Here is a 14,747-nt window from a genome sequence, read left to right on the forward strand (position 1 = left end):
ACTACATATTTTGTGAGAATGGTGAAAACACACACATGGACCAGAACATGGACCAAAACACACACATGGACCAAGATGGAGATACTGAACCTGCCGTAGGATGGCCTCTTTATTTGCTAACTCATTTTCTAGTTTATCGTTCATGTCATGTATGGAGGTAGATTCTCTCTGAGCACTGAGGTAACGCTTCTCAAGGGTTGTGATTCTTTCTTCCATATCTTCCTTCTGGGCCATGGCCTACAATTAAGAAAAATTCAAATGAGATTCTCCGATAGTTTAATGTATTATCTTGTTATTTAAATAAAATAATAAGATATAAAACCATTGCTTTCTTGATGTAAATATAATTCTTTTATTTTCATAGAAGTAATGCAAGATTTCATGTGAGTTTTCCCAATTTATCTGTCAGAATTCTTCTTACATCTTCGTTAACCAAAAGCTTTTGCTCTCTGAGCATACAATGGAGTACAATGTGAAACCATCTACTGCAGAATTGACATACTTAGAAAATATGTGGCAGATAAACTAGCTCATTACACAGTAGAGTTAAGAATAATTATGGGTAGATATGCAAACCATAAAATTGGTGAAATGGTGGCTACAGGTCCAAATTGCAAAGCAATCTTCCAATAAGGATAACAAATATCACCAGTATTCTCATCTTCACATATAAGTAACTTAATAGTAAAAAGGGTTGGGAAAAAAAGTAAGTTTAATCATATTCACAAATGAATTGACCAATGACTTTGGAACTTAACCATTTCCCTTGATAGATATAGATATAGATATAGCTATAGATATAGATATAGATATAGATATGGAGCTATCAAGGGTTAAGTTGGTCAATTCATATATATATATATATATATAATATGAATATATATTCTTATTAAAAAATAATTTAGAGCACTCAATAAGCACATTGAACTTTAGAGGAAAATCAAGTATTGGTGCCAATTCAGTAAATCTACTGCATTAATAATATTTTAAACAATAATTTTCAGATCATTTGATTCATAGATAATTTGGAGATGCTTTTATCTCTCTAACAGTTGACATGGAAATTTACTAGTAGCTGATAATCTAGCTTTTGGGATGATGTTGGGAAAACATCAGCTGCAGGAGTAAGAATCAGGGGCCTAACGTGTTTCCCTGATAATGTGGGAAGCCACTTTGCATAAGGAGCCTGGAATTGAGAGAATGGTGGTGTTTTCCATATATTACTATCCATATTCCTTTGATCACTCATTCCTAATCATTCCCTATGTTACTTCCTCCAGGATCCAGAACCAATCCGGTCACACCCACAGAACAGATACATTCTCTTCCAATTTTCCAAAAGAAATAGATGCCTTTAAATGGATAATCCTTCAACTTCCTGAACTTCCCTCACCACCATGTGGAAATTTAACCGCATGTACACAAATCCTTAACCTCCAGCTTTTAGTTTAGAACAGATGTTCCACCTTCACTCAGTTTAATAATCATCTGTGTTCTGGGTTTTATGCTATTTCTTTCTGAGGGAACTTGATCACTCTTTTCTTCTGGATTTTCAAGGTGGTAGTAGAGGTAAATCCCAGAACAATAGCTAAAACAATAAAATAGGCTTATAAAGAAGCTGGTAAAGATCAGAGGTGGAGGGTAGAGGAAAATGAGATGATTCGAAGAAAATAAGAATAAGAATAATAAATTATCGCTTAACCATTCACCATAATTGAATCGAAATTATGGAATTTTACCAAACTGTTGGAGTGGATCGAAAGATTTCCCATAGTTTTAAAAATAATTAAGCAAATTAATTTATTAGGTAATTAATAAAATTCTGGAAAAACAGAAATCTGTACAATAAAAGGAAATAGTATCATAGGAAACTCCTACTTGAATTAGTTGTGGAAATTATTTACATAGGCATAATAATGGCAATAAAAATGCCTTAAAATCACAATAACTGAATGTGATTTTAAGATAATTATAGCAGAAGGATGGGTGGAAGAGAAGTAAGGGAGAGAATATGAGAGGTAAAAATGCCCTTTAATATAACAGAAAGACATAGATTAAGTTTCAATAAGGGAGAAAACACAAGAAGTAATGGCTAAAAGAATTGAAGTTAAGAATCTTAGAGAAGTGAGATGGAGATAAGTGGGGGCTGTGTTTGTGTGTGTTTAGATTTGTACCCTCCAGATATTATTTGACTTGGAAAAACTATATATATATATATATATATATATATATATATATATATATATAAAAGTATATATATATATATATAAAAGTATATATATATATAAAAGTATATATATATATATATAAAAGTATATATATATATATATATGTATATGTATATATATACACACACACATATACACACACACACACACACACACACACACACACATATATATATATATGGTATTAAACTTAAATAAAAGTGATAAATCTACCATGAAACTCACCACGTTGTCCTTAGTCGCCTGCCTACCCCCAAATCAGCTCTTCTTGTATTACTTGACTGGGGAATGACACTACGCTCCATAGATATTTAGGATCATTCTTGAAAACTTCACTCTTACTCCTACTGAAGAGCCAAACCTGTCATCTTGCTATTTTTTTTTTCCTATTTACGTATTCTCTGCTCTGCTGACCAAGAGGCAATTCTAAATGCCAGTTTGATCACATGGCTTCTTGGCTTAAATACTTTTATGTGTTCCCACCATCTTCAATATAAAATCCGAGCTACAAAGTTTAGAAAACAAGTAGTTTCATGACCTGACTCATCTCTATCAATATGTAATTGGATAAATAGTGTCCCCATCCCTCTCCAAATTCATGTCTACCCAGGTCCTGTATATTTGACCTTATTTGCAAATAAGGTTTTGCAGATGCAATTAAGTTAAGATGTGAGGTCATACAGGATTAGGGCTGACTGTAAATCCAATGACTGGTGTTCCTATAAGGAGAGGGAGATCTGGGACACAGAGACACACAGAGAAAAAGGCAATGTGAAGAGGGCGGCAGAGATTAGAGTCAGCTGTTACCAGTCAAGAACACCAAGGAATTCCTGCACCCACCAGAAGCTAGAAGGGGCAAAGAAGGATTCTTCACTAGAGACTTCAGAGGGAGTTGACACCTTGATTTTGGACTCATAGCCTCCAAAACTGTGAGAAAATAAGTTAAAGCCCCTCAGTTTATCGTAATTTTTTACGGCAGTTCCAGGAAACATAAACTCTGTGACTTTATTTCCACCTGGAATGCATTTTTGCTGCCTTCTTTGTTTTTGTCTGCTGACCTTCAAGACCCAATTAAAGACTACTTGCTTAATTATGTTACTATTAAGAACAATTATATAAAATTCAATTAATCCATCAATTTGGTAAAAAAAAAAGTATCTTGACTAATTTTTTTCAATATTATGTACGTACCCCTATATTTTAACTAGCCCAAACAACAGCTATTATTTTAAAAGCCTTTATTTCAAATATTGATTTTTTTTCTATTTTATATATATTTTAGGCAAGTAAGGGTAGAGTTTTTCTCTTAGAGGATCCCTTCAAAGTGCTTACAATTATTAATTTCATTTTCATATAGAACCCTGGGGATATTATGCCAATTTTGTAGCTCAAAGAGAAAATTCTGAATCTAACTCTGTACTAAATTTTAATAGCAATAAACTCAAATTCAGTAAAAGGCATACACATGATTTTTCAGAACATGAATACTGGAATACTACATACCTGCTCCAAGTCCTAGTTTTCAATACATACTAACTGTTATCATGTAAATGTTGCTTAAGTTTTCTACACCTCATTTTCTTCTTCTTCTCCTTTTTTTTTTTGGTTGGGATATTGATACCTACTACATAACATTGTTATGGTATAATGTTTGCTGTGATATTTAAGTGCTTTGCATGGTGTCTCGTGCAGAAGACACACACAATTAATAATAGCTACTTTCTATTATTAATTAGTGTTATACCTACATTTAGCTGATCTGTCTCTAGCATACATTAAATGCAGGAGTCACTGTATGTGACTTTTGTATTGCATTTGTAATTCAATGATTCATGAGGGACATTCAATTTTTAACTGCAGGCTGTGTTGCCAAAAATAAATTTTGAATTTACAAGTCAGAGAAATTTCTTTTCTCTGTGTGTCACTTCAAAATTCTAAAAAAGGAAGCTTTTTCTAGTCCCTGAAAACTGCTGTCTAAAAAAAGAAAAAAAAAAAAAGAGAAGAAAGATTCACTATCTCTTGATGAACTGAAGTTTATGTATAAATTGGATTTTATTATATCAAATAAATATAATCCTATAAATTTAAAAAAGTGAAAAACATAACTCCAAATTTCAGATAATAGATAAGACAAAATTCATTTAATCACTTAGCAATCTTTGAAAGAGATTTTAATAGAAAGTTGGAAAGATAAATTTGTTTTACTCATAAAACAAAATATAATTTAAATACTTCACAGAAAATGTGAATTCTTTGCATATCTATATATTAATGAGGTATCATATCCAATACCTGATTAGTAGCCTTCTTGATTAAAAACTGGAGAGCTAAACCTCTGTTATGAGATTGTTTGTTTACTTTTTTACTTTTGTAAACTAAGGCTTTATCTGACAACTTCTTTACTCTTCTGCATGTTCCTACATTTCTGGGTTTGTTCTGAACATTTCCTTTTCAAATATTGCAGATGAAAAATAGTTTTTAGCTGAACTCTCAGACTGCATTTTTGGATCAAGTACCTAAACATATCCAATAATAACTGCTCTTAAAAATACCTTCCCCACACGAAAGACTAAGCTTGTCTCTGTTTTCTTATATGCATACTATGCCTAGCTTTAATCTACTCTAATAGGTCACATTCAATTTAAGAAGAAACTAAGACAAAAATACAAAAAAAATAAATGTTGGATAAATTGATTTCTTGGTAAAAAATAATTACAAAAGTATATTTTGAAATCATTAATAAGACATATTGATGTCTTGACATAATTCATTTTAGATATATTAGACTGTCCTCACATACAAAGCAAAATATACTTTAGTTTTTAATTAGATGGTTAATTTTTCCTATTCTCTAATTTTTTCTTTAATTAATTCAATATAGCATAGTTATTGCTTAGGCAATATATAAATCATACTGTGCTAGCAATGCCACAGAGACAGCAAGAAGAATCAACTTATTATTTTTTCCCCACTAAAATACTTGCAATAAGGTAGACGTTGTGTGACCACAGCCCAAGAATACATTATTCAGGAAAATCAAAGTAAAGTCTGAGACTTTAAGTGTAAGTGATGCCTTTTTTAAGTATGGGATTTTTATATCTTCTTGCTTGTTGGAAGGAATGATCAAATATTAATTATTTCATGGGAAGTTATACTGCAGCTGCATTTTTTTTAGGATAGTTTCTATCACTAAGTAAACGATGGTATTACATTGATTTTGGAAACTGCTCAAAGTAGAAGCAGCACAGATTTTGAGGGGTTGTGCATCTTGCCAGTGCTGGAGGGCAAGGGAGTTGGGAGGGCAGTTTATAGGCCTTGAACAAGTCACTTTTCCCTACTAAACCTTAGTTTCCTTACCTGAGAAAAATGGGGGTAAAGACAAGTACTTTATAGAATAGTTGTGAGGAATTCGAGATTAAACGTAATACACCTAATTTTCATGGTTGGTCCGCAAAAATCCCTAGCAGTAAACCCAGGGCCTACGGCCTGTAACCTGAACCTTTTGGAAAATATTTTATTTGTCCTTCACAGTGTCTGTAACACACACACCCATACACACACACACACACACACACACACACACACACACACACACAAGCGCGCGCGTGTGCGCACCTCTAGAAAGGTAGAGGGAGTCTAGGCTCCTTGTCTAGGTCTCATTAATTCTATCCTTATGTCCTGTCCTGCACGTGGCATTTCATACATTTATACTACCTGACTGGCTCTGAAAGTAGTGGTGTTTGCAACCTCCCTTCAAAGGGGAATGATGAGAGAGATTCCTTTCTCAGGAAACTCTTCTAAAATATAACTACATAGAAATTATAGAGCTGATAAAAGTTATATTTTAAAAGAATTTATGTGAAGGCAGAATACCTTACCCATTAGAAGGGATTCCCAATAAAAGAACACCTGGCATCAGATGGTTGACATTTTCCATTTGACTGGGCTTATTACTACCTACAACCAAAGACTGTTAGAATGAAGGCATTATTTTTACCTAGTCAATAAGAAAGGGGAAGGGCGTGTTGATGTTTACACCAAACATCTATAAATATCCATTGTCCCAGGAAAGATTTTTTGAGTGTTTATAATATGCTGAACAGTTGTGTAGGTGATGATTGGAATGGAGCAGTGAAAGAAACAAAACAAAAAATTCCAATCCTTATGAATCTTTATGTACAGTGGGAGAGGGAAGAGTATGATATACAAGTAAATCAGTAAAGTACAGATTGTGTCATGTGGCAGTAAGTGCTGTGAGATTTAAAAGTGAGAGAAGAGGCAGAGTGCACATGTGTAAATAGCACGGGTAGGAAACACTTCACTGAAAAAATATTTCAGCAAAAGGCAGAGGGATAAGAAAATGCAACAGAACAGGGTTCACTTATTTAAGGGGCCATCTTTATTGAACAGAGTGGGCTAAAATGAAAGACTGGGAGATAAATCCCAAGAGGTCAGTAGGATGGTAGTACACATTGTACTTGGCTTGTAGGCAAGGGCTTTGATTTTCATATAAATAGGATAGGTACCCATTGAAAAGTTTTAAGCAGAAAAGTGACTTGAGCTGACTTACATTGTAACAGATTACTCACGCTGCTATGTTGAGTAGAAACTATTATAATAATCCATCGAGAGATGATGGTTGTGTAGAATGAAGAAGAGGCAAGGAAATTGTAAGACGAGGTCATATGATGGAGATATTTTGAAGTTGGAAGTAATAGGATTTACAACTGAATCAAATGCAGTGTGTGAGTGAAAAAGGTACCAAGGACAGCTCCACAGTTTTTGTTTGTTTGTTTGTTTTTAGTCTGAGCAACAATAATGGAATTCCCATAAGTTGAGATATTTAAGAATGCAAGTAAGTCTGGTTTTCTGAGAAAATACCAGAAAAACAGTCTTGAGGATGCTAATTTTGAGATACCCATTAGAGATTTAGATACAGGCATCTGGAAATGAGGAGAGAAAAATAAACTGGAGATATAAACCGGGAGTCATAAGTCAATGGGCAGTTTTTGGAGCCATGAGACTATATGAATGAATGGGGGGAGTACACTGAGAAAGGTACACTGAGAAAGAAAGGCACTTCCAGGTTGGTAAGGAGAAGTGGAGCCAGTAAAGGAGCCTGAAATGGGAGGAGCAAGTAAAGATGGAGGGAATCAGGTGAGTGTAGTGTGCTACTAGCCAAGTAAGAAAGTACTCCGGGGAGTGGTAATTGGAAAGTACTTCAAAGAACTGAGAAGTGACCTCTAGATTCAGCAACATGGAAGTCAATAACAACTTGGATAAAAACAGTTTTAATGGGACAGTGGAGGCAAAAGTATGAGAACATGGGTTCAAAAGCAAATGGAAATAAAAGAATTGGATACACAGAGTAGAGGTGACTTCAATAACAACTAGTTAATTATATGCAAAAGATATAAAAAGGATACAATATATGATTTAAAGAAATATGTAAAAATGGAAACAGTAAAAAGTCACAATAAAATTCCCATAAATATAAATACTTTTCTTTTCAATTGAATAGAGTGAGAAAGTGAAAAAAATTCTAAATTTTCACCTTATCTGGTAAGATGACTTGGCAGTGTTACAAATAAAATATCTCATTTCATCTTTTGTAGTAACTGTCAAATACTCTCTTTTACTGAAATAGATAAATTGATGTTAAGTCTAGCAAGAATTGAATATATAGAAAAAGGAAGATTCCCACATTCAAACATATACATTCACATTCATAGACACAAAACTAAAATGAGACAGGAAATGTTTAAGTAATGTCTTTGAGTATTCCCACATGCTAATAGCACAGCACTTCATTATCATACATCTAGAGTTGTTTAAAATTGACAGCTCAAAAATTTTTTTTAAATTCTTTAAAAACTGTAGAAATATTTTATTATATCTGAGATTTGACATCCAATTTTCTTTCCACACATATTTAAAAGGTTGTGAAGTAAACAATTTTTGCCTTAGTGAACAAGTTTCATAACCAATATAATACACCCTAAAGTATGGTCTTTGAGATGTAGAGAGTATTTCCATCTGGGGAAATTTTGGAAAAAGCATCTGCAAGGCCGCACGCATTCAGGAAGCAAAGACTGAAAGTGTTATGAATCACTTACCTCCCTAATGTCCCTTTGATATTTAGTGTTCATTTCTTCTGTTTTAATGAGATCTTTTCTTGCTGTCTCTGCTTCTTGTTCCACCTCCCCTACTCGGGAAGAAAGGGCTGCTAAACGTTCTTTCATTTGGGCCATTTCATAGTTTTGCTTTTCAAGCAATTCTTGTAGTTCGACTATTTGACTAGTTTCATCTGTTGAGTCTATAGAACCATTGGATAAACGCTGTAGGGGATGAAAAAGAAATGACGCTTAGGGTTTTCTTCATATTAATTAAAAATTCACAAACTTAAAGAAATGAAACTGATACAACTTTCACACTGAGAAATAAGAACACTAAGCTCATTTAAGAGGAAAACTAAGTTTCTGAGGAAAAAACTTGACGTTAGAATAGAAAGGTAGCTCAGTGATTTTCAAACAGGTTAACAAATGCATTTTAACTGAAAGCCATTCTATCTACCTGTCTGTCTTTCTATCTATCTATCTTACACTTTGCTTCTAACAAAACACCAGTGTATCTTAAATATTTAATAAGTGGCAGCTATTGTTACCAATTATATACAAAATTTATTATAAATATTATATTTATATAACACAGTATATTATTATTAAATAGTAAGGACATAGAAACTATGTAATGTTTTCTATTTTTATTCAACATCCTGTTCATCTCGTGCATCTGCAAGTTTTATTTTCAATGACACTCAGAAAAAGAACTGATGCACCATTTTTCTTTTAAAGAAGGTTATGCCCGCTGTGAATGTCACCTAGCTGGAACAAAGGTGTAGCACAGAAAACTCTTGACTTCTACATCGCTATCAACATAAAAGTCATCAGTGCACATGAGCCACCCGAAGGAGGCTGAAAGGAATTAAATACTCTGAGACTGATTTTTTCCCCCTTTCTGAAGGGGTTGTCTAGAAGCCAGAGTGACCTGTTTCTTCAAAAGCATGCCCTACAGTCTAGCTGCATTGGAGAAGTTTTCTGGTGAAACAATTGGAGAAGAGTAAGTGGTAGGACAAAAAGAGCACAACCAAGCTGAAATAAGAAAAATAAGAAAAAGCAAAGAAAGTACAGTCAATTCTGTTATAATGCTTGTTTGGAAAATATGAATTTGTTCCAACACAATAGATGTATTAAGAAACAGTTTGAACATACTCAATTTTGTGTTTTCTTTTGTCTGATTTCATTCCGGAGAATCGCTGGCTAAACACAGAAAATTGTTCCTAGTTGAACCAAGCCAGGTAGGGATACAGAAAATGCACATGGGCACGTTCCTCAAACATCTAACATTGACCTCAGTGCACCATGTGCTTTGAGACAAACCATCCACACGTTTGTTATAACTTTCTTTCTGATTTCAGATACCCGTCCTTCCACCACCTCACAATAACTCACAGATATATCCCTTCTGATACCCACTTTCATAAGTAAACTTCAGGTCTTTTCAAGGTAAAGAGTTAGATGATATACGAGGAATCTTTATGCAATTCTTGACCAATTAACATGAGTAAAGCTGTGCTAACATTTTTATTAGTTTTCTACCTCTCTTCATGTCATTGATATAGTGTTTAGTGTGTGCCGCAAACCCCTTTTTCCTCTGTAAGCCCTAGGTTTTTATTGTGCAATTTTGTATAGCTCATGATTTTTAGGAATGCAAAAGTCATGTTAGAGCAAACTGACTGTAGGAGAAAAGGGGAGAATAGAAAGCATCATAAAAGCAGAAAGATGGGCAGGAAAAGTTGGAGTCAGCCTTAAGATGGTCTCTAAAGATGCCAGTTGGATATACAAATCTACTACTTTGAAGATATTACTGAACCTTTGTATTGCATGTACTGAACCTCTAATTATCTAATAAAAAAGTAAGAGATGTTACAACTTTGTAGGGACGTTAGAGAGGATGCTGTGGTGGGTTGACCAGATCCTCTTTCAAAGTCTCTATTCCCATATCCAAGGATATTGCTGCTTGCTGAGGAATCACACCTGAGTATGTCCCCAGGAATTGCTCTTAGCAGAAGGGAACTGCCTTTCCAAAGTTACGCCCCTCCCCCGGGGCATGCAATACCACATACAACGCTGTATGTGTATTATTGTGAAGAAATAGTATTGTGTATTATTGTGAAGCTAATTAAAAATGATCTTTTTAGACAGGTTTTATGGACTCAAAAACACTGATAATGACCTTTATGGAGGTCACAATCAGCTGTATAATGAACTGAAAAAAGCCAGTTTATAATCATTAGGCAAAAACAGAACAGGTTTAGGGAAGAAGGCTAGAGCCAATTTCCAGTCAGTTATGTCCACATTTGGGATAACTAAAGCATGATATTACAGGCTTTTTTGTTATAATGGCAAATATCTTTGAACTCTGTAGACTACTTACAAATAACTAGGTTAATCTTAGGCTTTATTGGAACTTCTACCTCCTCACATTGAGAACTGTCTCTAGTCAACTAAAGAAAGCAATTTTTAGAAACTACAAAAATCACTAGAAAACAAAATGCTGCTTTGCATAATTGAAAAATGTTTTGCATAATTGAAAAATTACATTTAGGTTTCTAGAGTCTTAAAAATCTGGAGAAACTGAGGCTCGGGTAATTACACAAAGGTGATCTGAATTAAAATGCAGAAATTTGAATTCCCAGTTTAGTTCATCTACCCTTTATCATATTGCCTTTAATCAGAACATACGAGGTCTGAAAATTAAGTTCGCAAACTTTTGCAATGATGTTGCTAACCTCTTTTGATAGAGAAATTATTTATTATGAATTTGTACCAACTGGACAAACAGTTAATCAAGTTTATTATTTGGAAGTGCTGAAAAGGCTGTGTGAAAAAGTTAGATGACCTGAACTTTTTGCCAACAATTCATGGCTTTTGCATCACGACAATGCACCAGCTCACACATCACTGTCTGTGAGGGATTTTTTGGCCAGTAAACAAATCACTGTATTGGAACACCCTCCCTAGTCACCTGATCTGGCCCTCAATGACTTCTTTATTTACCTGAAGGTAAAAGAAATACTGAAAGGAAGACATTTTGATGACATTCAAGACATCAAGGGTAATACGACGACAGTTCTGATGGCTATTCCAGAAAAAGAGTTCCAAAATTGCTTTGAATGGTGGACTAAGCACTGCCATCCATCCACAGATTCCCAAGGGAAGTATTTCAAAGGTGACCATAGTGATATTCAGCAATGAGGTATGTAGTACTTTTTCTAGGATGAGTTTGCGAACTTAATTGTTAGACCATTTATAAATAAATCAACATGATAAAGTTACACATGCTGTATGGTATAGATAAGTACTAAAAATGTGGTGCATGTATGTGTATGAATATGCATACGTATATATATATTCAACAAATATTTGTTCCGTGAAACACATCTATTCCTATTCTGTGCACCTGAGGTCCACCGAAATCTTGTTTAAAAATTGCATATTTTTTAATGGGCTCAAGGTCAGAAAAATTTAAATATAAACAGTAATCAGGCAACTACAATAAAACACTAAAATATTCACCTTTTGAATTCCTTTAAAGAACAGATGTATCCTGCATAGTTTTTACACTATTTTGGAATTTGGGGCTATTCATGGGAAATTTCTCAAACTCAATTTTTTTCCTGAAGTGTTTATGAACCTTGTGTGTTTAAAAATATGTAATATTTCATTTGTCAAATCACCTTAAATATATTTTATGGTAAGTTTAATATGTTTCTTATATGTATTTTGGATACAAGTCCCCTTCATCAGGCAGATAACTTGCACATAGTTCTTCCTGTTCTGTAGATTATTTTCACTTTCTTGATGGTGCTATTTAAAATGTGAAATGCAATGTTTTTAATTTTAATGAAGTCCAATTTATCAATTTTCTTTCATTATGACTTGCACTTTTGGTGTTGTGTCAAGAAATTATTTTCTAACACAAGATTATAAAGACTTTCTATGTTTTTTTCTTTTAAAAAGCAGAAGTATATGCTTAAATTATTGTCAAATGTAATAAAGGCTCAGTTAAAATTTTAAATATATATATATATAAATTCAACAAATATTTATTGAACACCTACTATGTCCAGATGGAAGGTATTAGGTTTTAGGATTTTTTTTTAATGCGATGATACATTCCTAACATCAAGGAAATTCTCAAGCGGAGAAATGACACACAAACAAGTGACTATTAAGAGAGTTATCAAAGGTTTTTGAACAGGGAAATAACATGTAAAATACCTGCTGGCAAACTGTTCATCTCTCCTCATAATCCTATAACGGGAAATTTTTGCTTGCCTTATCAACATCTATTTTCCTTCCCCTCAGCTAGAGTTGCAGATCAAATACAGGATGCCCAGTTATATTTGTTTTTCAGATAAACAATGAAAATTTTTTCAGTATACGATGTCACATGCAATATTTGGGTCAAGCTTATACTAAGGGAATTGGTTATACAAAGAAAACATTGAGCCAAGACCTGGAATAAGAGCATAAGTCACATATTTATCTGGCAGAGAGAACAGAAAGATCAAAGGTTGAGAGACACAAGTGGGTTTAGAATTTTCAAGGGAACCAGTGTAGCCAGAATGAAACAAGCTACAACAAGAGGATGGAAGCAGATGTAGATGGGCAGATGATGTGGGTTCTTGAGACCACCTCAGCACCTTAACTTTTAGTCTGAGTGTGATGGGTACCATAGGAAAGTGTTGAGCCGAGGAATGGCAGACAAATTTGTTTGTTTTTACGTTCACAACATATCTCAATCGGACCCATTCAAGGCCACCTTTGTGTGTCAAGGAGCACCTTGTGTGTTCAATCCTCTTTAGTGATTCTGAACCCCTAAAAGATGCAATGGGCTGAGATCTAGGGGTCCTACTTCTGGCGGTTGGCATGGTTATGGTCTTTGCCATCCTCCATGAGAATCCTCACCTGGGACAGATAGGTGGGTCTTCCTGCTCAACACTGCTCCTGTCTGAGTCACTTACTCTCACCTGAATTACTGTAACAACTTCCTAACGGGTCCCTTTGCTTCTAACCTTGTCTTCATATGTTCATTATTAAAACAGCCGGAGTGATCCACCGTGATTTTGTTACACTGTAGTCACAGCAAATCACTCCTCTGCCCAAAACACTGCAATGGCTTTCCATTTTTCTCAGTACAAAGCCAAAATCTTATAATGAGCAATAACCACATCCCCTCATCCTGCTTTCTCCTCCTACTCCCATAACCTTCCCCCATGCCGTTTCCTCCCTGATCTGTCTCCTTTTATTTTTCCATTTGTTATCTTGCTTCAGCCACACTGGCAACCTTACTGCTTCTCTAATAAATCAATCACTTTCCCATGTTATAGGCTTCGCTTCAGTTTTTCCTTCTGCCTGGAATGTTCTTCCCTAGCAATCCACACATGGCTGACCCTCAACTATTTCAATGAAGCCAACACTGACTATCTTATATAAAAGTGCAAACCGTCCCCACTCCTGTGTTTCCCCAGGATTCCTGATCCTTTTTTGTGTCTACTTTTTCTTTTCTTCAATAGTATTTATCATTTTCTAACATACCAGATTATTTCCTTATTTATATTTATTGTTTATTGTCCCCTAAATTCTTCCAGCTTGCTAGATTATAAACTTCAGGAGGCAAATATCCTTCATATGTTTTCTTTTATGTACATCACAAGTGCCTAGAATGATGCCTGATGCATGATGGTTATGTGATGGATTTTTATTGACTGAATACATATTTTGATTACTTCTGTGTCTCGAGTGGTAGAACAGTATCTTCCACACAAATATATTTGTTGGGTGAATGAATGAATGTTTTCACTAATGAATGAGATGAGTTTTAGAAAAAACAGTAAAGATTCAGATAGAAATGAAATATAGAGACAATATATTTAGCAATCATTGCATAAAGTTTATGAAAAAAAGTTTCCAAAATAATAAATATAAAAGGGAATTTAGTCTTTTTCTTCTGTTTTAAAAGCACTATATAGATGAATTCTCTTTATGGTAGAAAAATATTAAGTAAACTTAGGAAACTATTATTATAAATGCATATTAAAATAAATAATGCAGTAGAAATATTCTGCCTACATATAAGACCAAGTAGAGTGAATGAATCCCAGAAATTTCAACATGTCACAGTTATACTGACTTCTTATGAGATGAAGCCCAGGAATTTAAACATGTTCTTCCATTTTCTACCAGGTAAACAATGGAAACAAGTTTCTCTTTGTATTTGATAATCTTCAACAACATGATCTCATCATTAATATTTTTTATCCTATTTCTAGCTTTAACAGTTGTTAAAAAATACTATAACATGTTTTTAAAGTTTCAAATTAACTTTAAAAACATGTTATAGTATGTTTTAGCCCCTGCCCCACGGAGCTATTATACAGCTGATAATTTCCCC

The 14,747-nt window shown here is 34.1% G+C and overlaps 1 protein-coding gene across 29 annotated transcripts in view; it reads right to left on the minus strand.

The window, feature by feature from the left end:
• Nucleotides 1-14,747, minus strand: part of PPFIA2 (PTPRF interacting protein alpha 2) — a 458,316-nt gene that overhangs the window by 120,228 nt on the left and 323,341 nt on the right. For all 29 annotated transcript variants that reach the window (XM_033117052.1, XM_033117051.1, XM_033117061.1 and 26 more), the window contains 2 exons: nt 8,345-8,566; nt 91-237 (listed from right to left, as the gene is read on the minus strand). In XM_033117052.1, coding sequence (XP_032972943.1) covers nt 91-237; nt 8,345-8,566 — 369 coding nt within the window. The remainder of the gene's footprint in view (nt 1-90; nt 238-8,344; nt 8,567-14,747) is intronic.

This window comes from Rhinolophus ferrumequinum, chromosome 10, assembly GCF_004115265.2.
Source record: "Rhinolophus ferrumequinum isolate MPI-CBG mRhiFer1 chromosome 10, mRhiFer1_v1.p, whole genome shotgun sequence".
Taxonomy (NCBI): Eukaryota; Metazoa; Chordata; class Mammalia; order Chiroptera; family Rhinolophidae; genus Rhinolophus; species Rhinolophus ferrumequinum.